This window comes from Lycorma delicatula, chromosome 9 (assembly GCF_047948215.1).
Source record: "Lycorma delicatula isolate Av1 chromosome 9, ASM4794821v1, whole genome shotgun sequence".
Lineage (NCBI taxonomy): Eukaryota > Metazoa > Arthropoda > Insecta > Hemiptera > Fulgoridae > Lycorma > Lycorma delicatula.
In genome coordinates this window covers 53,089,918-53,114,860 of record NC_134463.1, presented here as the reverse complement: position 1 = coordinate 53,114,860, position 24,943 = coordinate 53,089,918, and the positions used below count along the sequence as shown (strand labels likewise).

The 24,943-nt window shown below is 26.7% G+C and overlaps 1 protein-coding gene across 7 annotated transcripts in view; it reads right to left on the bottom strand.

Annotated features, from left to right (window-relative positions):
• Myo10A (unconventional myosin 10A) overlaps positions 1-24,943 on the bottom strand; it is a 765,283-nt gene that overhangs the window by 63,090 nt on the left and 677,250 nt on the right. For 6 of the 7 annotated variants that reach the window (XM_075375939.1, XM_075375938.1, XM_075375940.1 and 3 more), the window contains 14 exons: positions 23,491-23,627; positions 23,126-23,299; positions 22,501-22,661; positions 21,881-22,041; positions 19,735-19,964; positions 17,606-17,683; positions 14,677-14,811; positions 13,225-13,415; positions 12,982-13,089; positions 9,982-10,127; positions 8,294-8,432; positions 5,869-5,998; positions 3,993-4,116; positions 1,816-1,920 (listed from right to left, as the gene is read on the bottom strand). In XM_075375939.1, the coding sequence (XP_075232054.1) occupies positions 1,816-1,920; positions 3,993-4,116; positions 5,869-5,998; positions 8,294-8,432; positions 9,982-10,127; positions 12,982-13,089; positions 13,225-13,415; positions 14,677-14,811; positions 17,606-17,683; positions 19,735-19,964; positions 21,881-22,041; positions 22,501-22,661; positions 23,126-23,299; positions 23,491-23,627 (2,019 nt within the window). The remainder of the gene's footprint in view (positions 1-1,815; positions 1,921-3,992; positions 4,117-5,868; positions 5,999-8,293; positions 8,433-9,981; positions 10,128-12,981; positions 13,090-13,224; positions 13,416-14,676; positions 14,812-17,605; positions 17,684-19,734; positions 19,965-21,880; positions 22,042-22,500; positions 22,662-23,125; positions 23,300-23,490; positions 23,628-24,943) is intronic. The other variant, XM_075375936.1, reaches the window with a different exon arrangement.

Genomic DNA, 24,943 nt, shown 5'->3' with positions numbered 1-24,943 from the left:
GACTAACTCCAACAGAAACAGTATTTAATGTTATGAGGTTAGATTGAAAAAATTTTTGATTACCCATATTTCTTAATAAAATAAAAGTTAAATATGATGATGAGAGTACAGCTAATAAACAGCTTTAAATAACTGTCATAAATGTCTAACTTTACAGAATTCGCTAAATGAATACGTTTCAAAGGGTTAATTAAAAAAAATTTTTTTTTTTGAGGGTGAAAAACATCTGTGCAATATCAACACCTGTTCAAAGGGTTATGGAGATTATATATCTTTGAATGTATTTTCTTGTCTTTCATTTGAGAGTGTAATGAATCTTGAAGTAGCTCACTCTACCTTGGTAAGCAAAGTTGATGCACTAATTTTATCTTAATATAACACTTAAAAATGTACATGCATAGATTATCAATAATCTGTTTCTATTAACTCATTTTTAAACTTAAAAAAGAAAATAAGAATAAAATGCCTTTTCACACATTCACATACAATAATTGCAGATCTTACATTAATAAAATTACACAATTATTTTTAAATTTTCATTAAAAATTATTACAATTAAGTAGACAAATATTTAAAATTGGAATGCATTTAAACCAACTTAAACATTATTCCACTTAAAAATATTTTTACATGATTTAAAAATATTTATTTCCAAAAAAATTTATTATACAAGAACGTTTACATTAAAAAGAAAAATATAAATGTTTAACACACTAAAATAAAACTATATCATAAATTAAAAATACTTATATTTTTCATTCTAAAAGTTAGAATTTTGTTAATATTATTATTATTATTATTATTGCATAGTTGTAATGATTGGTATTTGCAAAATGCACGTGTGTTTCATATTTATCTTTCTTGTCCTTAAAAATTTGATTGAATCTTTTGCTGAAAAAAAATCTATTCTAGTACTGAAGATATTAAAATTATCATGAAAAGTCATTTAAATAGAACTTATAAATTATTTCAACCACTGAAGTACTTAAAAACAATGTTAGAGAGTACGTGTAACATTTTGTAATTATGAAGTTTAAAATAATGTGTTGTCTTTTCTCATAACAGTGATGAAAATTATTTAAAATAATAAACTTTTGAAATTATAAACGAACCAAATCTTATGCAACCATTTTTCCATTCAGGAAAGGGTGACAAACATTTTTTTAATTATGTTATAAAAAACTTTGTATTTATAAATATTTGTTATTATGACATTTCAAAAGTTTATCATTTTAAATAGTAAAACATAATTTTAGAGAGCTAAAGAGTAAAAGATAGAAGAGAAACAGAAAATAATAAATAATGACAGTAAACACAAGAATTACTGAAAATTTCACAACAGATTAACTGCAATAAATAATTTAAAGTAACAGAAAAATAATCACCACAACAAATTATCAATAACTATGTAAAGCAAAGAAAGAACATAAGAAAATTATCTTCAGCTCATCAAAAAAACATTAAGAAATTAAAAAAAAAAAATTGACGAAACATGTAGTTGTGAATTAGAAAAAGCATTTTGATCACATTTAATTAGTATTAATTGACATAAACCTAATCTAACCTAACTGTAAATAAACCTCCATTTATTTAAATAATCATTTCAATGAATAGTTTATTTAATTACATTATATTTTTTAACAAGAATAACCTGAAAATATTAATTTTAAAATACGGATAAAAAATAAACTTACGGTGTATGATTGTAATGAAGTGTTGACAAATCTGTAAAAAATACTGCATACTAAATGGGACTATGAAATTTTATATACATATTTACATCATGAAGCAACTGAAACATATGTTTCATTTTACCTTGCATGTTGTAGATTGGTACAGGCATATAGCCAGGTGTCATGGAAGCCATAGAAGCATTTGGATCTAATGAGAAACCTCCAGGGAAGCTGGATGCTCCCGTACCTGCACAAGAGACTTAAATCTTAACTGACCTAACCTTAAAACAAATTCCATTTCTTTTTACTCCTTTGTTAGTCTTTATTTACAAAAGTTATGAAACTGAAGGATGTAAGTGATTAGTTATTATTCTGAAAGATATAAAGATGGTTACAGGATATTAGAAATATTAGATGTAGGTACTCATGAATCATAAATAAAAACAAGTATTTAATTAATGTTTTTAGTTTGTTATAAAATTTAAATTATGTTAATTCATAAAAAGCAAAGGAAATAATGACAATAATTAAATCTGTTGTTACTAAAAAAAAAAAAAGTCTTAAAATATGGAAATCAAATTAAGATACAATTAAAACAAACTAGGTCACCATTTAGTTACATGCTATTAAAAGGTATACAATAGTTGTTATAGAATATGTAACTAACCTACCCAACATAATTCTTCTAATTCACAACAACAACCCTTCGTACCACACACATGCTACAATATCAGTAATAGTTATATGTCATGAACATCGTTATAGATAAAATTAGATAATAAATAAAAAAATTCAATAAAAACTATAAATAGAAATTATTTCCATAAAATTAAGTGTATGCTTAGTCATCATTTTATAAATAAATTCAAAAGAAATGACAAGACAATAAATGATGTTTCAACATCATAAAATTAAAAATTTTATTGATTGATTTCATGTTATTGAAGAAGTCTCCAGACAACTAATACAGCTTTCATAATTTGGGACCTACAAAGAGCCTGTATCCCTTGTTTATGTAGTGAATGTACCCGTAGCTAATCATGTCCAAGGATTACCATGCTAAGAAGTGTTGTTAATTAGACTTCAACGGTAGGTAGCATTTAATTACTAAGAAAAGTGAAAGCTTATTTAATTTAAATACTTTGGCCTCATGGCTGTTTACGAATGGAACGGTTAAAAAATATCATTGTGAATAGTAAACTTTTAAGATTAACAATAATATCTGTTTTTAATTAATGTTGATAAAATAAAATATAAAAATAAGCAAAAAGTAATTGTATGTGGCTTCTAAACAAGTTTTTTTACTTGAACAATAGTTAACAACAGAAAAAGAAATTTATTGTGAGTATAGTATATAATTATGATATAATATTTTTTTCTTCTTAAATAATTAAAATATATGTTCATATGATTTCTACAGAACCTTATCGAAATATAGAACAAATTTACAAACACACTGATAAAAATGAACCCATTAAAAGATTCAGTACTGTAATCACTAGAAGTTTCAAATATATAGAGGAAGGTTGTCAGAAAAAAAATAGAGTAGACCTATGTTTAGAGAAATAATTTTTGTATGATACACAAGAACAACATAACATTAAAAATGTGTAAATTATTATTTGAAAAATACTACTCTGATAAAAATAAATATAATACTATTTACAACAGTATGTTACGTTTAAAAAAGAATACTTCTTTTTGAACTAAAGAAAAGTAAAAAAGTAAATAGATTTGGCCATATAATTTTCTCAAATGAACGCAGAAGTTAAGTAACATCAGGTATAGTTAGTAAATGTTCATTTGTGTCATATATCCTTGTATCTTTTAGTGAACTGATACAAGAATATTATTAGTAAGATATTACTGTCTGAGTCCAGAAAAGAGAACAGTTGGTGTACATGCAAACAAAAAAAAAAAGATGTAAATCAAACTAAAAGGGAAAAAACTGGCCACAACGAAAAACTGACTATTGGTATTAATGGAACTATTGTTACTTTGTGTTATATTTTAAATGAATTTTAGTAAAGGAAATAGCACAGACATTTCTAAAGAAAAGATAATTATGCAACAATAATTATGTAACAAGTCATTTGATGTTTTACATGGATGCGATCTCGGATTTTGCAGGTTGTCCAAAAAATGGTTTCAAGATTGCATCCATTCAGAGCACACAAAAATCTACTTCTAGAATGAATATTTAGCCAAATGAACACAAAAAAGAAAACATTTAAAGCAGAAATCATGACAGAAATAAATGGCAAACATATAAATAAAAGAGATTTAAATAAAAATTGGAATAAAGATTTATAAAATTACCTGAAGTATTATAAAGAGGCATAAGTAATGGTGTTGGAGGCATAAGTGGTGGCATTACGGGTGGAGGAGAACCAACCATTGGTGCTAGACTAAACATAGGTGTTGGTTGATTTGCTGTAGCTGGCTGTTAAAAAAGAAGAAAATTAATAAGAATAAATCATAATAAAAAAAAATAATATATAAATAAAAAATGTATTCACCTTTTTAAAAATTATCTGATTTTGAATGTTCTATAGTAGGTTCTGAATAAACATTAATTAATGTTTATTTAGTATTGGTTTATCTAGAATAGTGTAAAGATTTAATTTTTATGGAGTACTGCATTGCTGTGTAAATCAACTATTTGTCACTCTGTCTTGATACATGTTAGCTTCTTTTGCATACTCCCACAAACAATGTTGTTCAGTGATTTTTTCTCTATATTTTTATTTCTAGATTGTTAGATTATAAAGTTTTCTCAATTTTGAGTTAAAGTGTCAGCAGCACACTTGTAAAGCCTCATGAAAGCAATAATATTTTGAGAAACTCCTGGATTTACGCCAGGATATTAATGAGTTCTGTTTGCTTCTTAATAAGTAAGCCTTCTTACAACCACTATTTTTATTGGCTAACCCTTAGAAACTAAGCAATTCTTTATTTAGGATGGTATGGTTCATTATAATGATTAAACCTTAGATAACAAGATCTCAAAACGAAGCATTTTCAATGCTGGAAAATTTTTAGTTTTTTCATTCAGACAACTCTGTTTTAATGAAATATATTTGTGTAGTTACCATACATAACATTATTTCTTGACTCATTTACTTATTATGGTTTTACACAACCAAAAGTGATATTTATTTGTTATTTCAGTTCATGATAATGTTTTCATAATATGCATGTATATTGTATTAATTATGTATATCACAAAATGTTTTGTATTAATAAATAAAAAATTAATTATTTTTGTAATTAATTTTAGGGTTTTTAATTTTTCAGATAATTGATGATGAACACCTTTTAATTATTTTGAAATTTATTTTTGTATCAGTAAACATAGAGGGATGACTGAATTGTAATGCAAAAAGTTGCTTATAACTCGTAAATGAAAAGATATTGTCAAATGAAACAAATTATGACATAAAAGTATGTTTTATTTTCTATAAAAAATTACACTTATTTTCCCACTTAATCACCATTTACAGCTATACATTTATCAAAATGGTGAACCAGTTTTCTCATTTTATCAGTGAAGAATGCTGGTGGTCTTTCCTTGATCCATACCTCACTGCATCCTTTAGTTCATCATCCATGGTGAAATGAATATCCTTAATATCTCCTTTAATTTCAGAAAGAGGTGAAAATTATAGGATGCCAAATCTGATGAACATGCAGGGTGTGGAATAAGTTAAAATTTAACTTCACAAGGCAGCATCTGTTACTCCTTGTGCAATATTTTGTTCTGTTACATTCAAGTGTGCATTAAAATTCAACTACCTCTTGTAGCAGTTGTTTTATATTTTATAACCTTTCATTTAGAATATTTTCAATGCTTATGATAATGACATTTTTTATTTCTATAAAAAAAAAAATAAAAAACCAAAATCAAATGAAGCATTTCTTTCTGATGGGTTATTAATATAGCTGCCTATCTCTTTTTACACAAATGCAGGGCAATAAAAAAAATTATAGCCTCAGAGCTATTTGTAACCTTTGAATGATTCAACCTGATTAATAACAGTAAATTAAAAAAAAAAAACTGAATCCCAAATATCAAAGAATAATTATACATATTTACATGCATACAAATATGTAAGTAACCAGAGAATTAAAACCACATTATTTAAAAGAAATAAATTAAAAAAATTTGTTAATATTCAAAATAATTGAAGGTTACCTCTTGTGCACCAACTCCACCAACACCCTGTCCTCCACCTTTGATGGTATCAGCCAGTTCTGATGCTTCAAGGCATAGATCATCATCATCAAATAGTGACTGGAAGATATCATGTTCATATTCTGCTAGCCTGGAAAGAAAATATTTAGGTTAAACAAATAAGAGAGTTCTGAAAAACAAATTTTGTAAAGATGGTGAGAAACAAAAAAAATAATTAAATAAATTTAGAAAATCATACCAATTACGGAGTAGAATAGTGAACTGCATCCTGATGATTTTGCAGTACATGGACTATCTCAGGATTAGGATCTTGAAAAGAAAAGGATGAAATGCCATTGATTAGAGCAATTTTAAATAAAACAGTTTCTGTGGATTAGTGAAGTTGAATAATGCTGAGGTCCAAATTCCACCTCAGCATTGGTTGGGTATTTATGTTCTATTGGAAATGGAACGGTCATGGAGTCCACATTCCTGGCCACCAAGATTGCCTGACCTTTAGATTTTTGTGTCTGGGAATGGATGAAAAATATTGTATACAGAACGAAAATACATTCTTGTAAGGAATTAATTGTCCGCATTTTAGATGTGGTTGAGGAACTTAAGGACAGCCTTGAAGAACTAAAAAGAGGAACAAAATCAGTACAGAAGCGTGTTGAAAACTGCAGGCTCATTTTTGAACATTTAATATAAATTGATACATACAGCATAATGCACTTTGGTCTGGTGTACTGTTTCTAAAGTTTCTTAATAAAATTTGAATTTTTCTAACTTTTCTTTGTTTTATTCAACTTATCTTACCCATTTTGTTCAGAATTAAATTCTCTACAAATTTTGTTTAAAAGTTTTATATGGTTATTACCCATTTAATAAAGTTATTGTATGTCAAACATAAAAACAAGGTTTTTTACCCCAATTTATTGGTTTTCCCTAATATCTCAAAAACTACTGCAAATATGGTTTTGGGACATAATTTATTCAACTTTTTAGGTCAAAAATCATAAGAAATTTTTGTAAAAATTTCAGTATGACCTCATTTCACCAGGGTAGCTGAAATTCAAGTGAAATCTTTCACTATCTTTAGGAGAAATATTTATATAAATTATTTCCATTATTTTCACGAGTAGAATAGGTTATGAAAGTCTGGGAGAACTTTGTGATGCACTCTATACATATACATACATACATACTTATATATATATATATATATATATATATATATATATATATATAGGGTGGTAAATGCGGAAATCTAGACAAGGAGACAGTACTGGTGTGCTCTGGTATTACAAAACAATGGTAATACAAAGCATAAGAAAAGTCAATTTAGTGATATATGTAATTCGTCTGGAAACAATAACTATATAACAGTTAAATTTTTAATAAATAATATTATTTGTAATTTAATAATCTGTGGTAAATGTCAGCCAGCTTTCACAGCAGTGTTAGAATCAACTTTTATTTGGAAGCTTCTGAATGTACATTCTGATCCAGTTTTCTTGGATATTTTTAATTGTGTATCTTAACAAAAGAACATGGGGAATGTAGCTATTATTAGAATGAGCCTGCATTTGCCAGAATGAATAAATAAGTATTGACAGATGGAAGGTGATATTATAATCAACTTATGATGTACAAATTTAAAGAAGTTATGTTTTTGATGTTTTCATTAAAATTACTTTTTAATTGTCTGTGTAATCTTGTGATGATTTTTAGGAAAAATTACAATGAACTGTGATGAAAAAGGAATATTTTCAAGAAATACCATGTTAGTAATTCCTTGCTTCCTATTTTGAATTTTCCACAAGCAATGTTAATAATTTGTTTACTATTGATACAGTTTTGGATTAATTGCAAATAAATGAAATTTAAGAATAACATTTTAAAATATTTTCTATTTGACACCAGTTGATATATTAGTTTTTAGTTTGTTATCAAGTATGACATCATATAGCGAAGAATAGTTTAATTAGCTTTAATTTTAAACAAACAAAGTTTGAAGAGAAATAAAATTAAAAATAACATTATTTTTCAACACCACATGGAGAAAATTAGGCTGTTTTCTTCTTTGCAGTAATAAGACTTTTCTTTCTTTTTCCTGTTTAGCCTCCGGTAACTACCGTTTAGAAAATTCTTCAGAGGATGAATGAGGATGATATGTATGAGTGTAAATGAAGTGTAGTCTTGTACATTCTCAGTTCAACCATTCCTGAGATGTGTGGTTAATTGAAACCTAACCACCAAAGAACACCGGTATCCACGATCTACTATTCAAATCCGTGTAAAAATAACTGGCAAATTGACTACTAACCATTTACTTGGACTTGAACGCTGGAACTCTCGACTTCCAAATCAGCTGATTTTGGAAGACGCGTTAACCACTAGACCAACCCGGTGGTTTGCAGTAATAAGACTAAGATAGACTTACTGTTTAGATCCTCCTTTAATAGATGCTGCAAGTGATCTGGCATCAGATAATTGATCCAGAACTGGACTGAACAAATCATCTAGAAATTGATCAACATCTGAAGCTTGTGATGGTACTCGTACACGACGCACATGGGATGCTAAATAAAGAGAAAAACAAGATATTAAAATTATAAAATTAATTATGAAAACATTTTAAGTTGCACCGAATAGATTTATTGGAGAAATCATATTAATAGTAATTAAAGCAAAATCTTATCCTGCTGTGAATTTGCAACTCAATCTTAAAATAGAAGTGAAAACAGGGAAATATTGATGTTTAATTTTAAACTATTATCACCAAATAGTAAAACTAATATGTAATAAAATTTAAATTTCACTTGTACAGAAAATAACTGAAAAATGTAATGCTATTGTTTTTTCCCAATAAGGATTTATTTTTTATTAACTTTTAGAAAATTTCAAGTTAAAATATTTCTATTCTTTTAATTTTAAAAGAGTTATTTAAAATAAAGTTATAGAATTTAGTGCTTTTGAAAATTCAGTCTAACTTATGATAACTGAAATATTTTCAAAAGTATGTAAAAAAAAAATAACAAAATTAAATGCATTCAATATTTATTGGTATTAATACTTAACTAAGTCCAATTCTTTGTTTGAACCAAAATGAAAATCAATTCAGAAAACAGTATTTAAAAAACACAGTACAGACATTTTGACTGATTTATAAAATCTGACAATAAGGTTAATAAAATATCATAATAAATTTAGTAAGTATTTTCTCAAATCTGAGTATAACTGTTATCCCCTTCAAATTAATCTCCTTGGATAGCTATGCATTGATACCAGCATCTACCCGACTCCTCAAAAGATTTCAGAAATAATTATGTGGAATGGTCTTCATAGCAGCTATTGTAATGCTTTTGATAAACTAAAATTAATGTTCCTTTAAGATAATTTCTTCAGCTTTAAGAACAGAGATATAACTGGCACCCAAATCTACTGAATAGGTAAAAAATGTTCTGGCAGATTTATGTTTATATCAGAAAAAGAATTCCTTAGAGACAACTCTGTATGAGCTGTTCATTTTCATCTATTTTTTTATTACTAAAGAGTAATCCTGGTAGATTGTATTTCCAATTAATATAAATTCATTTTGAATAGTTTCTTCATTAACAAAACTGTTATTAAACTGCTAAAAAACTGTTATTTTCATCAATTAAACTTTTTTGACTGAAAAATCGATAGTCTTCTATTGTAAACATGATCGCTTTGTTTCAGATTTTTATTGGTAAACACTTGTCTCATTAATTGTATTATAATGATTCAAACGTCATCTTTCCTGTTGAAAACATTTTGCCAAATTTGGACACTTTGAAAATGGTTTCAGTACCATTTGGTGTTGGAAATAAAGCACTACTATGAATGCACTTTATTGTTACTAAATTTTTGTTATGATAACAATAATGAACAAAATTCTAAATAATAAAAATCATGTAAGGAAAAGAAGAAACAGATGATAAGCAATTTAATGCATCAAGATTTTGTGTGATTTTGATATTAAAAAATACATTTATGTGATATAAATATCATTTAATGTACATATATGAACTAAAAAAATATATAATTTTTTACTGTTTGTTGGTTTTCTATAGTAAAGCACTTAAACACTACAAAAATAAATTTTACCTAAAGATGGAGCTTCACTAGTGTCAGATAATGCTGAACTTTTAACTCCAGATTCAGATTTATCCGAATTTCTTGCTTCAATATGTCCTCGACTGGAATGGCTACCAGGAGCTGCTCTTTTTCCAGCATACTGTGACTTAATAAACCTGTGAAAGGATAAAAATTAATAAATAAAATAATTTACCAAATAATCCTAAATCATTCATTTCTACCTAAAGTTAAACTATTTTCTAATCTTTTAATCACAGAATTTACTGAATGAACATTCAGTTTCTATCCCTGACACCAAGTAACAGATTAAAAACTTGTTATGTGAACATATCTGATATATCAGGGTTATTTAGAAAGTTCTCAGCCTGACATAGAGATGGTGCAAGTTTAATAAGATTATTATAATATTTGTCAAGTAAGAATATTTAGATAGGTGCTGGAAAGTATACCATCTAAGTTAAGTGCAATAAGTTAAGGAGTAAAATAAGTTTTGATAATGGATTTGTTTTGAAAAACGTCAACATAAATATAATAAAAAAATGAAGCTTAGAAAAATAAACAGTACTCAAAATAGAAAGTAATCTTCTGAACATCACAAATATTTCAATAGACCACCTCCACTACATATGTGATATTTTGGGTATGAAAAAGCTTTCAGTAGACGAATATTGTGTTTATTAACCTTTTTGGGACTAACGCATACTGTAAATCCTAGTTCATGCTCAGACTAGGTTATTTTATTAAAGTTACTCATTTTTATGTAGTCATTCTCTTTATGACTTATAACTTCACAATTACTAGGAATGAATATTATTTTAATCAACTTAAAATTTAAAACTATTTTTTTTAACAAATTTTAAAACAAAATTTTTATTATAAACATATATAAAATTAAGCCTTTCTTTGAACAAAACTAAGGACTCATTAATTACTGTATTCTGAAAATGATAAAACACATTTCAGAAATATTTTTTCAATTTATCTAATAATTCTTGAATTTTGAAAAGGCAGAAGCCAGGTGGTTGATCTTTACTATTGGCAAAATGAAGAATGTTCAAATATCTGTCTCTAGCCATAGTTTCGAAAAATATTGGGAATGTATTGTTAGCCTATCTGTTGACCAGTACTTTTTTATAGAATTTTTCTTATTTCTTGGCATAAGCATGATCAAACTCAACAATATATACAGTTCATCTATGTCGGTTGGTTTCCATCGTTTTAAATTTGAATGAGTAAGATCGGTTTGTTCAGAGGTTTGGGTATAATATGTGTTTGTTTCATTCACTATATGTTCAATAATTCTGGGCATTATTGGAGCTTTAATGAGAAGAAATAAATACTAGACATGAATGCGATGAATTGGCTGTATTTACTAACAGAGTTCAACAAAATTTACAGAACCTAGTTTTAGAATACTGGCAACATGATTTTATTCTTTCTATTTCCAACTGTTAGCTGCAACCTATCAGTAGTGTAAACAAATCATTTTAAAGCCAATAATGTGCAACACATGTCGGTGAAAGAATTCTATTAGTTACGTTAGAACAATGATAGCACTCCAATGATAAAGTTCTAAAACGAGTTTACACAATCTGTGTAGACAGTTTACTGCAGTTGCATAAGTGTGATTTTAATCCTGAAAAGGTTAACTGTGAACCAAAAACACATTCAACTGAACACTTCTCAAGTGTGTTTAGACCTATTTAAATGTAATTCTACTGAGTTTCTTTGGCATTTTATAGCAATAGGTGAAGCATGGATTAGCCATTACACAGCAAAGACCAACAGCACTCCAAACAGTGGATGGGAGAAGTTGAAAATGCCTCAAAGAAAGTGAAAATGATTCCATCTGAAGCAAGTTATGGCTATGGCGTTTTGGGTTTCTCATGATGTGATGGTCATAGACTATCTGAAAAATGGCAGGGCAATCGCTGGGGAGAATTATGCTTCAGTATTGAAGAGACTGAGTGATGGTGCTTAATATTCATTACCAGCCAAAAAGAGAGTGCTATTTCACCATTATAATTTGCCTGCACATGCATCTTGGATTGCAGCAGCAAAACTTCATGACCTATGCCTTGAAGTGATACCATAGCAGCTTTAGCTCCAGCGACTACTTTTTCTTCCCAAAGCTGAAAAAATGGCAGATCTTCCGATATTATCAAAAAACATTGCCAAGTATTATTTAGAATTTTATAAATTTTTATCTATTTATTATTTATTTAGGAATAATACAGAATCTCTCTTTTTAAATTTAGAAATCTGTTTACTATTAATAAATTATACGAGAATAAATTATACTTTGATTATTAAATTTATAAAATCTTAACTGTATTTTTTCATTTTCCTTTTGATAAAATTAATGTTTTATTTAAATTTTTTTACAGATTTACATATATATTTCTAAACAAAACAGTAAATTTTGTAAAAATTTCATCACAAATTAATCTTGATCAAACTCAGCAGCTCATAGTATTTAAATCAAAGCAAAAAGTAGATAACAATTAAAAGAAAATGTCTTTTTTTACTTATCTATTAAAATGGTTGTGACAAAATTAGTAAAATGCTAAACATGTGAGTAATTTTTATATATTCCCTATAAATTTACACAGTTACTGGTAGCATTCTCCGAAGTACAATAAATTTATCAATGTTACAAATATATTCTAAATGTATTGTTCTTATGACCATTAATACAAAAAAATAAAAAAATAGATCCATGAGTTTTTTTAATTTTTGGTAGACTTATCAAAAGTGCAACTATAAAATACATTGTAAACATTCTAAATGATCAACTACAGTTCATATCAAATACACTTTAATTATTAAATGAACTTTAAGTCAACTAAAAATATGCATTTATAGCAATATTACCATTTATAAACTTATGAACTAAATAAAAATTCCAAAAACATCTTTAAATTCCAAAAATTTTAGAAAACAAAAATATTTGCAATCGTTTTTCACATTTTTGTTATTTCATTTAAAAAAATAAAAAAGAATAATTACCTCGGATGGCCTCTTATGTAGCTGCCTTTGTCATCTTCACTTCTTGTTGTTAATTCCGCAAAGTCAAATTCAAGTTGACTGTGAGATACTAATACATCAGATGAAGCACTAAAATTAAAAAATAACGAAATTTATGTAATAAAAATATACTTAAGTATAAAAAATGAAATGTTAAAAATATAATATTATTTAAAAATTTCAAGACAGTTGGTAAATTATTAATAAAACTAATGATTTTATTACCCAGTAAGACTATATTTTCTGTTTTCTCCTCTCTGGCTAACTGATTCTAAATTATCTTCTTCGGCTTTTGTTAACTCTCCAACATTATCTGCTTCCTGTATTCTTTCCATTGAATGATAACGTTCATTAAGACGACTATGTGATAATCCCAAAGAATCTAATTTACATGGAACTGATCCAGCTGCTGCCACCTACAAAGCAATAAAAATAATTATAAATTTTAACCGATTAATACATTTTATAATTTTAAATTTATATTTTAATACAGTATTTTGATGTGAACTTACAGCGTACCACACTATTAGTGCTCACATTTTTCAAAAGCACTAATAACTTTAGAAATTATATTAAAATGAGTTTATGATAATAAAATATATACAGTGATTCAATAAGGATCAAATTTACAGGATACATTGTAGTAATATTTTTTATTTGTAGTTTGTTATTTTATTTTGATAAACTATAAACCAACTATAACAATAAACAATATCTATTTTTTTTCCTCTAATCTCATTATTTGCAATTCACCAGTCAGGCTATTTCATTAGAATCTTTTAGAAATTTTTGAGACATCAATCTAATAATGAGAGTAATAAGTGGAGAGTTAACTTCATTAAAATTTCTGACTTTAAATTTTGAGGGAAAATATTGTAACTAATTTAATGCTTATGACAATATTAAACGGAGTTATTAATTTTACTTTATTACTTTATTTATAGTTACTATAAATAAAGTTTACCTTAAGAAATGTGTAATGTTTTATCATATATGTGTTGTGTGGATATATTATTGAGTCTGAGTACAGTTAAAAGAAAGGCTACAACCAGTTTGGGTCCTGGGGTTGTCATTTCCTACTGTAACTGCAAAATCAGAACCTTCAAAACAAGTAATTAAATGTAACAAATAAATTAATTTTAACAAATTACAAAAAAAATTAGAAGGGAAGTTTTGTACACTTTCTAAATATGAAGAACTATACTTACAGAAGAGATTTTCTGAACGCTGCTTATTCAAATATACTATTTTATCAGATACTAAAGGATATTTCTAACTACTTCAAGAAGCATGCGAAGAAAAGCTCCAAAAAGATCATCTGGAAATATGATTCACACATTTAGATAATAAATCAATTTTTCATCTGGTTTTTATTTAACATTTACCTGCATTTTGATATGCTGATCAGTGAATCTATCAATATACATAATCCAAAGAATGAGTATTAAATTTCAAATTTATAAACTATTAGCGGTAACATGAGCTTTTCTCTTATTTTATACAATGCATATCAGATTGAAATAAAACTTGCTTTCATTTACTGCACATAGCTGATATGTTATTACATGTTTTGGTCATGTATAATAGATAATCATAAGTTATATTTGACTTATGAGAGCTATATTTACAAATGTAATATGTTAGCAATAAAAAAAATAAAAGTACTCATGCACTTACAGGAGACAAAAGATTGTCAAGACTGCGAGACCGTCCTGGTTTATCAAAGTATCGATCATTTAATGCCGACTGACGTGATAGACCCATCTCAGTTGTATGATCACGAGAAACAGATCTTACTTTCATCTGGTTTGCCTGAAATAATTCAAACAAAAATTATAAATGACTGGATGAATGATTATTAGAATAATTACCTGACTGACTAGTTAGTGTAATTATTATATAGTGAAGTAATCATCTTCCCTATATATGTACATATATTCTCAATGATCTGCCCTCTTCAACAATTTTTGTTTTTTCTAGTATCACATTGTACATATTAAATTTAATATGTAAAGAATTGGAATATATTATTGAGTAGTACAGAATTATTTGTCGGCATCTCTTTTTAACATCAATTTCCTTTTAATGATATAAAATTATCTCTTAAAAAACAATCCAGTGTAAGATAGTGTGAATAACAGCAGAGATTGATCTACATAATAGGTGGGGCAATAAAATTAACTGTTAAATCACATCTTACAATCTATAAATTAGCTTTTGTCTATACTTATGAAAAAATTATGTTTATATTTAGTAACTGATTAAGGACATATAAATCAATTAATATTACAGTAAAGAATTTATCTTCGAAGTAGTTAATTATATTTTTAAAAATATCACCCACAATGTACTTTTTATCATAACTGATTAATTAAAAATTGAGTGTAGGAACTCAAAAATTTGAAGTTATTATTCACTAAAATGGATGACAAAAAAAATTTTTTTTTTGTTCTATTAGTTCTATAAGTCAAAATTGATTTAAAGTAAGAAAATGAGTCACTATATTAATAAAGCTGGGTTCCATTACAATGTAGTTTAAAGTAGAAGCTCTTCTGCACGTCAAAAAGGTTATAATATAAAGAAATCATAACCAATAATTGATAATTTAAATTTACGAGAAATAAATAAATTATGTTTAATATCTTATTTCTATAAATAACAGTAAAGCTGAATTTCATATACAGCCTATAAATAATTATCATATAACACATCTACATTTACCTTGTTTCCCTAATTTTTATTTAAAATTTTAGTGTTACCTTTTCATTGGTAGTAGTGGTAATGTATATTGTTTTGAAATGGATTATTTAAAGAAATTTATTATACATAAAAATAATAGAAAGAAATACAAAGTCTCCTTTCACTTTGTTAAAATTTGTTAAAATAAATTCATCTATGATGATGAATTTATTTATTTCAATTGCTAATGGATATGGAAAATTTATTATTTGGTCTAGTTAGAGGAGAAAACCTCAATAAAATGATGTGTCACGCTAATTTCAACTTTTTCCTTGCATTCAACATGGTGGAGGTGTTGTTTCAAGAGTTCGCTTAAGAGTTTCATCGGTATTCAACAAATTTATTTGAGATCAGTTTTTAAGTAAGATATTACTTGTTTTCAACTAAGAACTTTGATACTAACACAATGGCACAACTGCAGACTTAGAATTAATGTCCTTAAATTGAGATTAAAGTAAATATTAGATAATTAAAGGGGATAGCAGTGATTTTTTAATCATCAAAATAATAGCCTTCTGTTCCATTTTTGATAGAGTTTATAAACTAAATAATTTTCTTTATAATACCAATTAATACATTTTATGATTATTATAACGAAAATAAAATGTATAATTTTCATTGTTTACATAGTATCTTAATAACACACATTTTTAATAAAAATTTAATATGTTTGAGGTAAGGGGTACTATTGACTGGGGTGGGGTGGTGGGACGCCATCTCAAAAAAAAAATTTTATTTTCATCGTGGAGAATTCTAATATTGAAATAAATATAATTTGTGAACAAATAAATAACAATGATATTTGAAAATTATATTCTACCAAAATGTTGAGAAGGCTTAGTTGAAATGTTAACAGATTCTAAACAAATGAATAACATGAAAACTTTTCTACTAAAAGATGTGTCCATACACATATGGACAAATTTCAGTTGTTCATAGATAAAGAGACAAGATGCTGATACCCTTATCTTTCTGTTCAGCCTCCAGAACCACCATAAAGTATTACTTCAGAGGATGAATGAAAATGAAAAAGTATGAATGTAAATAAAATGTAGTTTTGTACAGTTGCAGTCACAGATCATGGATGTAGATCCACAATCTATATCCTGATACTAGTTAATATTACATTACACTTTTAATACATACTAATTACTGCTCAAGTTATTTATGAAATTAAGTAACTTATATTATTGAGTAAAATGCTGAATAGAATATCATGAAAAAACAGGAATTTGGTTTAATATCGGAGCAATTGGAATTTTTTCATCAACATTACAATTATTACTTTTTACTTATACTTTTAAAAAATATAATATACTTAAATTTTTATTTAAAAAAAATTAATTTATAAATTTTGGTACGGTTTATTTTTCTTCTTTTCATCCTGGCAATAAAGATCAGAAAAGCTAGCATAAACCAGTTAAGTGTTAAAAAATTTATACAATTACAGTTATAAAAAATAAAAACTCTAAACAGATTTAAACTCGTAATATTCTGCTTTGTTCACATATATATTCCTTTCTATAAAGAATTTTCTGATTCATATGTTCAGAACTGTACAACAAATGTCAGTTGTGGAATTCAATTTATAAAATTGCATTTTTATTTACAGTGATTTAATTGTTTTTTCTTTCCTAATAATAAGTTCTTGTTTCATGTAAATTGACATGAGTATATCTACCTTAATGGTTTAGGATCTAAATGATATTTCACAATAATTTTTGTTGTTGTTGTGTTTACATATGTTTTATTTGATTTCCTTAGAGGTTAAATCATTAAGAACATGGTTTACCTCATGAGATGCCTCTTTTGAAAAATTTAATGATAATCTAGTAATATAAATACAAAATTTGATTTCTAAATTTACCACAGGACTGGTCTGTTGAGGAGGTTGAGGTGGTGGCACTGTAGGTCTTCTTGCTGCAGGCTGAGGTTCTGGTAGTACCTGAAAAGAAGCATTGATATTTATTGTATAAATTTTCCATCACATTTTATTTTAATAAAAACAAAATAATAAAAAAATCACATATTTATGAAAAACACATAAAACTCATGATGCAATTACTGTCATTTAGTAATTTATTTAATAACATATTTAATAAATTCAAAATTCATTCATAAAAATTATATTATGGCTCTTATTTCCAAAAACATCCTTTAAAATTCCAATAACATACACTATTAAAATTGCATTACTTTAATTAAACATTATATACACATATCATTCCATGTTGATAACAATATTATAATTATACAGTAAAAATTTAATGGTCAAATTGAAGAAATATATGATTTTCAACGATTGCTTTCAAATTTCAAAGTTAAACAAATTTTAAAGTGAATAATAAATAATATAAAAATAAATAAATATTTTTCCCTGATGAGTTGAAGCAGTGTATATAATGCATTATTTCATTGAAGAAAGAGTATAAATGTGATTGGCAATTGAATTCATAAGTATGAAGTTCAATAGACAGACAGCAGCAAGTGCCAAAAAAAAAAAAAATCCTCCAACAGCAATTTTTGTTTGTTAACTAATCCAGAAAATAAATTTACAAAATGAAATAAATTAAATATAAGCTTTTCTAAAAATATATTTGTTAGTACCATAACTACGAGAGGTTATCTTTAAAGTATAGACTGTTTCATTGCAAAAGAATTTATTTTGAAAACTTTATATAAATATTTTTTTATTTCTCTTAAATTACTACTTTTATTTCTTATACTACTTCTCTACATAATTGCCACATGAATTAAGAGATTTATCATAGCGTTACACCAGCTTCAATATTCTTCTGCATTCATCGTATTTTTCTGCCGCCAGTCCATTTAGCCACTGATTAACAGCATTTTTAAGTTCACCATCACCTGCAAATTGCTTACCACTCTAAAATTCTTCTCAAACAAATTAAATTTCCCAACCAAATGGTAATCAGAAGAAGCTAAGTCTAGACTATATGGTGAATGATCATAAATTTCCCAACCAAATTTTCTCAGTAAATCATGTGTTGGACCTGCAACGTCGTACAGCAGGACGACACCGTCAATCAGTCGTCCACGTTGCCAATTTTGAATGGTGCGCTGTAACTTATATAGTTTCGCAGTAGGCTTCTTCATTTATAGTTGTTCCATGTGGCATGAAATCAATCAGCAGTAGCTAAACTGATCTCAAAAGGCTGTGGCCAAATGGTTGCGTCCAAATGGTTGTGACCTTTGCTGGTCTGGTTGATGATTGAAAATGACGCCTTTCATTTGACTCATTTTCTCTCTGGTGTGTAATACGAAATCCATGTTTCATCGCCGTTACAATTGAATTATGGAACTCATTACTTTTTTCTGTGTAGTGCATCAAAAATTCTAAAGCAGATCCCATTTGGAATTTTTTGTGACGTTCCATTAAGACTTGTGGCACCCAAGTTGCACAAACCTTTCTGAAGCCTAAATGGTCATGAACAATACGACCTTGAAAATCAGGAAAACGAAGGGCCAGGTTGGAAATCATTGAGCGACGATCTTTTCTGATTTCATCATCGATGCATTTCAACAAGTCCTCGGTGATTACTGAGGGCCTTAAATAGGAAGATGCATTCACCACTAGACCAACCCGGTGGGTTATTACTGAGGGCTTCCCCGAACATTCTTCATCATGAACACCACTATTTACTTATAGCTATCAAAGGGCTGAAAATACTTCCCCCACGTCAGCATGATAAGCCAATTGAATTTCAGTTGAAATACAGTTTAGTGATACAATTTGTTTATCATCTGAACAAGCTCTTCAATGAACATCATTACATTTTCACAAAAAAAAGAAACTGTGAATTAGTATCATTTGTAATTCCTACTACACATGTAACACTGCTGTTCCCATTAAAATTAGCAAAACATGAAGTAGTAAGATCTAAAGCTAACAGCCACTTTTATTTGTGAATTACCTCTCTCTCTATGTGGTTATATGTAATTTAAACAATATTAAAATAGAAAATATAAGCGTACCTTTGTAGTAGTACAAATTAATGGTGGTTGTTGCTGTTGTAGAGGGAATCCAGGTGGTAATTCCATTTCAGATATCGCATCCATAATATAATCAAGGCCATTTCTTTCACCTTGATCTTCTAAAGATATTGTCCAACCATGACATTCAGCTACACCTCGTTCAGTCAAAGCAGCTGCACATAGTGTTTCACATCTTGTCCAAGAGTCGACACTACATGTCACTGATTCACCTAATTAATTAAAAGAATTAATAAAAATATTTTACTTTAATAAATTTCTATTTTATTAATTTAATATTTAGATTATTATTTATTAAATAAAATATTGTGTTGTTAAACTGGAATACCAGTGTAAATAATAAGTAAATTAGAAACAAAAGGATTACTTCGTTCATTTGTATTTGTAGAGGGTATTTTCTACTAATATTTTTCTCAACTAATGAATAATTTGAACTGTAGCACAGTAAATCTTGTCCAACTTTCGATAACTAAAGTTTAGTTAGCTTAAGGTATTTTTCTGAATAATCATTGATAATGTATATAAATGTTTGTGTTAATACTTTATAAAATATTGGTATTACGTGAATATTTTATTTTATTTATTGCAACAACCACAGACTCACCATTTAACTAAAGTTATTAATAATGAAAAATTAATATTATTTTATTTTTTTTTAAAGTGTATAAAAAAGTATTTTGTACAAACAAGACATGTTTTCAAAGGTTAAATGAGACAAGTGAAAAGGAACACTATTTTGGAGATATTGTTAGCAAAAGAAGTGAACAGTTTTACAGCAAGAATTGCTTGAAATTGCAGGAAAAAAAATTTTCTGGAAGGCACATCTTTTAATCTACATAGAAAAATATTTTGAGAGATCTATTGAAAAAATTTTCTTGTATACACATATATTATGTAAAAGAATTATGAATATGAATTAATATAAACTGTAATAAATTTCTTTTATTTAATAAAAAATAAAATAAATGGTTATAATTTTCAAATTAATAATTAAATGTTACTAAAATTAATACACATTACATAAAAAAGTGGTATGTGGTACTTAATAGTCTAGGTGACACAAAACCTAAACAATATATCACACTATCATAAAATAATTAATAAACGTAAGTAAACGTTAAAAAATCTTACTGCAAGAAAAAATCAAAATAAAAAAAAATCTGTGTTATTAAACACAGATTAATAAAATATATTAACCTTGATAATAAAGTTATATAAAGATTTAAAATGCAGATAATTTTATGCAGCTAGATCAAACACAACAATTATTACAACATATGTTGATATCATTAAAAAGCTACAAAAGCTGAACATATCTATCCTCCTATGATGACACATAAAATAAAAAAAAAAAACATAGGTTTGGAAATGTGATGGAAAAATAAATATAAAGATAAATCACATTACATATTACTTAAGACACTTGATCTATTTTGGACTACTGAATCTACATCTGATTAAAGAGAAACGTTATTCTGTATTTTAATGTTCATTTGAAATTATGCCTCTGATGAAGGTGAACCACCAAAACTCAGTGAGGGAGCATTTAATTTTAGCAATAATTTACAGGATGCAGAATGTATAGATGGAGGCTTTGTTCTCTAAAAATATCAGAGGTATATATATATATATATATATATTTCACCCTTACTCTAAGACTAAAACATTTGAAAATCAATTTTTAGACCCAATTTTTCATGCAAAAGTTAATGTCTACTTGATGCAAAACAATTAAATGAACTCTTTGTATTCATTTGCATTCTTTCCACATATTTGGTTCTTTCTGACCAATTTTATTATGACTGTAAATTCAAGCCTGCTTGGTCTTTATGATAGATTAGAGAAAGGAGATATCTTGTATCAAGTAGTCATTATTTTCTGCATGAAGAACTGAGCCTAAAATAAATCTTTTCCGTTATAGATATAGGTGCTAAACATATATTGCTATAGCTGATATTACCTATTAGTATATAAATCAGTAAAAAAAAAAATCTAAAAAAATTGGTCTTTCTACTTTCCTGAATACAGCTAAATTATTATTAAGAAATAATTATAATTATTATTATTCTTAATAATAATAATTTACTGATTATTTAGCTACCATTAAGAAAATATTTAAAATGCTTACCATCAGCAAATTGTAATTGCAATGCCATGTTTACTCTTTTCCTATTGGCACGCCATTCAAGGAGGTTAGGTGGATATGTTCTTGGCCACTGGTTATGACTCATAAGTAATTTTTGCTGACATATAGCTTTATAACCATTGTAGCCATGATCAGAGACATATCTGAAATATAAAAAAAATATTTGCTTGTAATCATCTTGCAAAAAAAAAAAAAAATTAATCACTGTCACTGATTATTGGTATTACATTCTTAATTATTTTTTTCTAATTTCAACATGCTGGGATTTTTCAGGTTTTGCAGAACAATTGATTGTAAGGGGGTGTAAGCTACTCATATTAACATGCAGTTTAATATTATGGTTCCTAACAAATTAGTAATCATGTAAAGTAGTCCTATACTAAACAAAACTATATAGAAATTTATCAAAGTATTATAGAATTTTTTTTTTCCAAGAAATTAATATCTAAAAGCCAAAATAATTAAATAGCTTAAAAAACTTATAAATAATATAAATAAAATGTAATTATAAAAAAAATAAATTGTTTAAATATTAAATTCTATAATTTAAATAAATTCATTCTTACTTAATATTATTAAATTTTATAAAATTTGTCCCTTACTTCAAAAGAAATTTATATAGATGTGAAGATGGTGGGAAAACTGAAAGGCAATTAGCCATCAAAAGCCAACCACGTTCACAATTTGCTGCGATATCATTTCTCCATGTTTGATTAACTAGCTGACATAAAATTTCATCCCTCAATTTTTCATTTGATATACCCTATAAAAAAGAAAAAACAAAATTATTAAATTTATTAAGAGAAATTACATAAAATACTCTTATTTCAACTCTTGAAATAAATTTATATAAAGAAAATCATTAAAAAACATTCATAAAATAAAAGTAGATTTTAATTAAACATTTATTTATTGTGTTGTAAAAGGCTAGTGTGCATTTTTTATTTTAAAATTATAAACTTGAGACAAGATTTTAATTTTCCGACATAATTTTTACTACATCTATAAAATCTATACATCTATACAAGCATAATTTTGTCAATTTGTTTTTTTAGAAGTCCTTTTAAGATTTCCAGACTTCTGAAATGAATGCATGGGTTTGGTTTATTGCATCAATTTATATTTTATTTAGATGAGATTTTTGTAGCAGATCCATTTTTACAATTAATTAATTGTGTTATTAAAACAGAAATAAACAAATAATAATAAAAAATTGTGCTTTCTTACCTTGTATGCAATATAATCTCCCAAAACTTGCTCTTTCTTTCCTCCAAGAGAATCATCATTCATAAATCTTAGAATGAGTTTAAATAATGCTAACGAATCTGTGAAATCAGAATCCTTTGCTTTATTTAAGAATGGAGTTTTTATTGGTTCTCTTTTCATACCCCACACATGAGACTGAAAGAGAAAATATTTATGTAATAGAACTAAAATAATAATACACATCAGATTGTAAAAAAAAAAAACTTTAAAAAAATCTCATTTCTATATATATATATATTTGAGACAATAAATCTAATTGTACATGCAAATAAATTATTTGAACAATAACTATTTTAATAAAACTATTAAAAAATTTGTTGTAATACCTTAAAGTAGATGTTTGTGAATTTTGAAAATGCATGCTGATCTATATCAGATGGTAATGAGGCTACAGGTTCAGGTTTCTCAACAACTGATCCAACTACTTTAACCAATTGTCGTTCATTATGAACTGGTTGCCATTCTAGAAAATGGGAAAAAAATTAAAATGATATTTAATACTAAATTCATGGTTTATGATTTTATATATAGAGCTTTTATTTTCAAAATATTTTTTTAACAGTTTTACTGAAAATTATGACGTTGATATTTCAAAATAAATTAAACAAAATTATAAAGGCAAACATTTTTATAAAGAATTAATATTGTTGCTGAATGTAATTGGGTATCTAGAGAATTTCAGAAAATTTGATCATCAAAGGGATTTTAAAGAGGATATGAGAAATATAAAAACAAAGGGGTGGACAACGTTTAAAATAAATAAATCAGATAACTGATGATAAATGTAATAAGAGAAATTTTTATTTTTCCTTTTATTTATATTATTTAGATTTTTATTAATAATTACAGTTGTTCCATTCTTAGATAAATTATGATTTCTTTCATTTAAACAGAAAATGGTCTCAGAGGTTAATGATATCTCTTAAATTTTTTTTGTAACAGACAGCAGATGTTATTTTATAACACCATATATTCATTCCATCATTTCAGTATGTTTAAGTTATATACTGCAAAGTAATTCATACTTGTGTAGGCATTTCTTTTAATTAGACAAAGGGATTGTAAATAGAAAATACTTCAAAAGCTTTGGCCATTTGACTAGATGAACATTTTGATTATTAAAGTATTATCAAACTGAATTATTACATTAGTATCTAGTATTGTTAATCATTAGGTATTAAAAAAGTTTGTAAAAACCCAACCACTTAATAAAACTAAAAGGAAAAGTGAACAGTGATTAAATAATAATTAAATAAATGAACAATGCTGAGGAATGACTATAAAAATGATTATTTTTTTACCCGTATTTATAAACTTTTTTTTTTGTCTTCAGTCATTTGACTTATTTATGCAGCTCCCCAAGATTCCCTATCTAGTGGTAGTCATTTCATGTTGTTATACCCCCTACATTCTACAACCCTAACAATTTGTTTTACATATCACAGACATTGCCTGTCTGCACAATTTTTCCCTTCTACCTGTCCCTCCAATATTAAAGCAACTATTTCAGGATGCCTTAATATACGGCCTATAAGTCTGTCTCTTCTTTTAACTATATTTTTCCAAATGCTTCTTTCTTCATCAATTTGTCACTTTATACAACACCTCTTCATTTGTCAATTTATCCACCCATCTAATTTTTTAAATTCTCCTATAGAACCACATTTCAAAAGCTTCAAATCTTTTCTTCTTAGGTACTCCAATCATCTCAAGTTTCACTTCCATACAAAACTATGCTCCAAACATATATTTTCAAAAAATGTTTTCCTGATGTTTAGA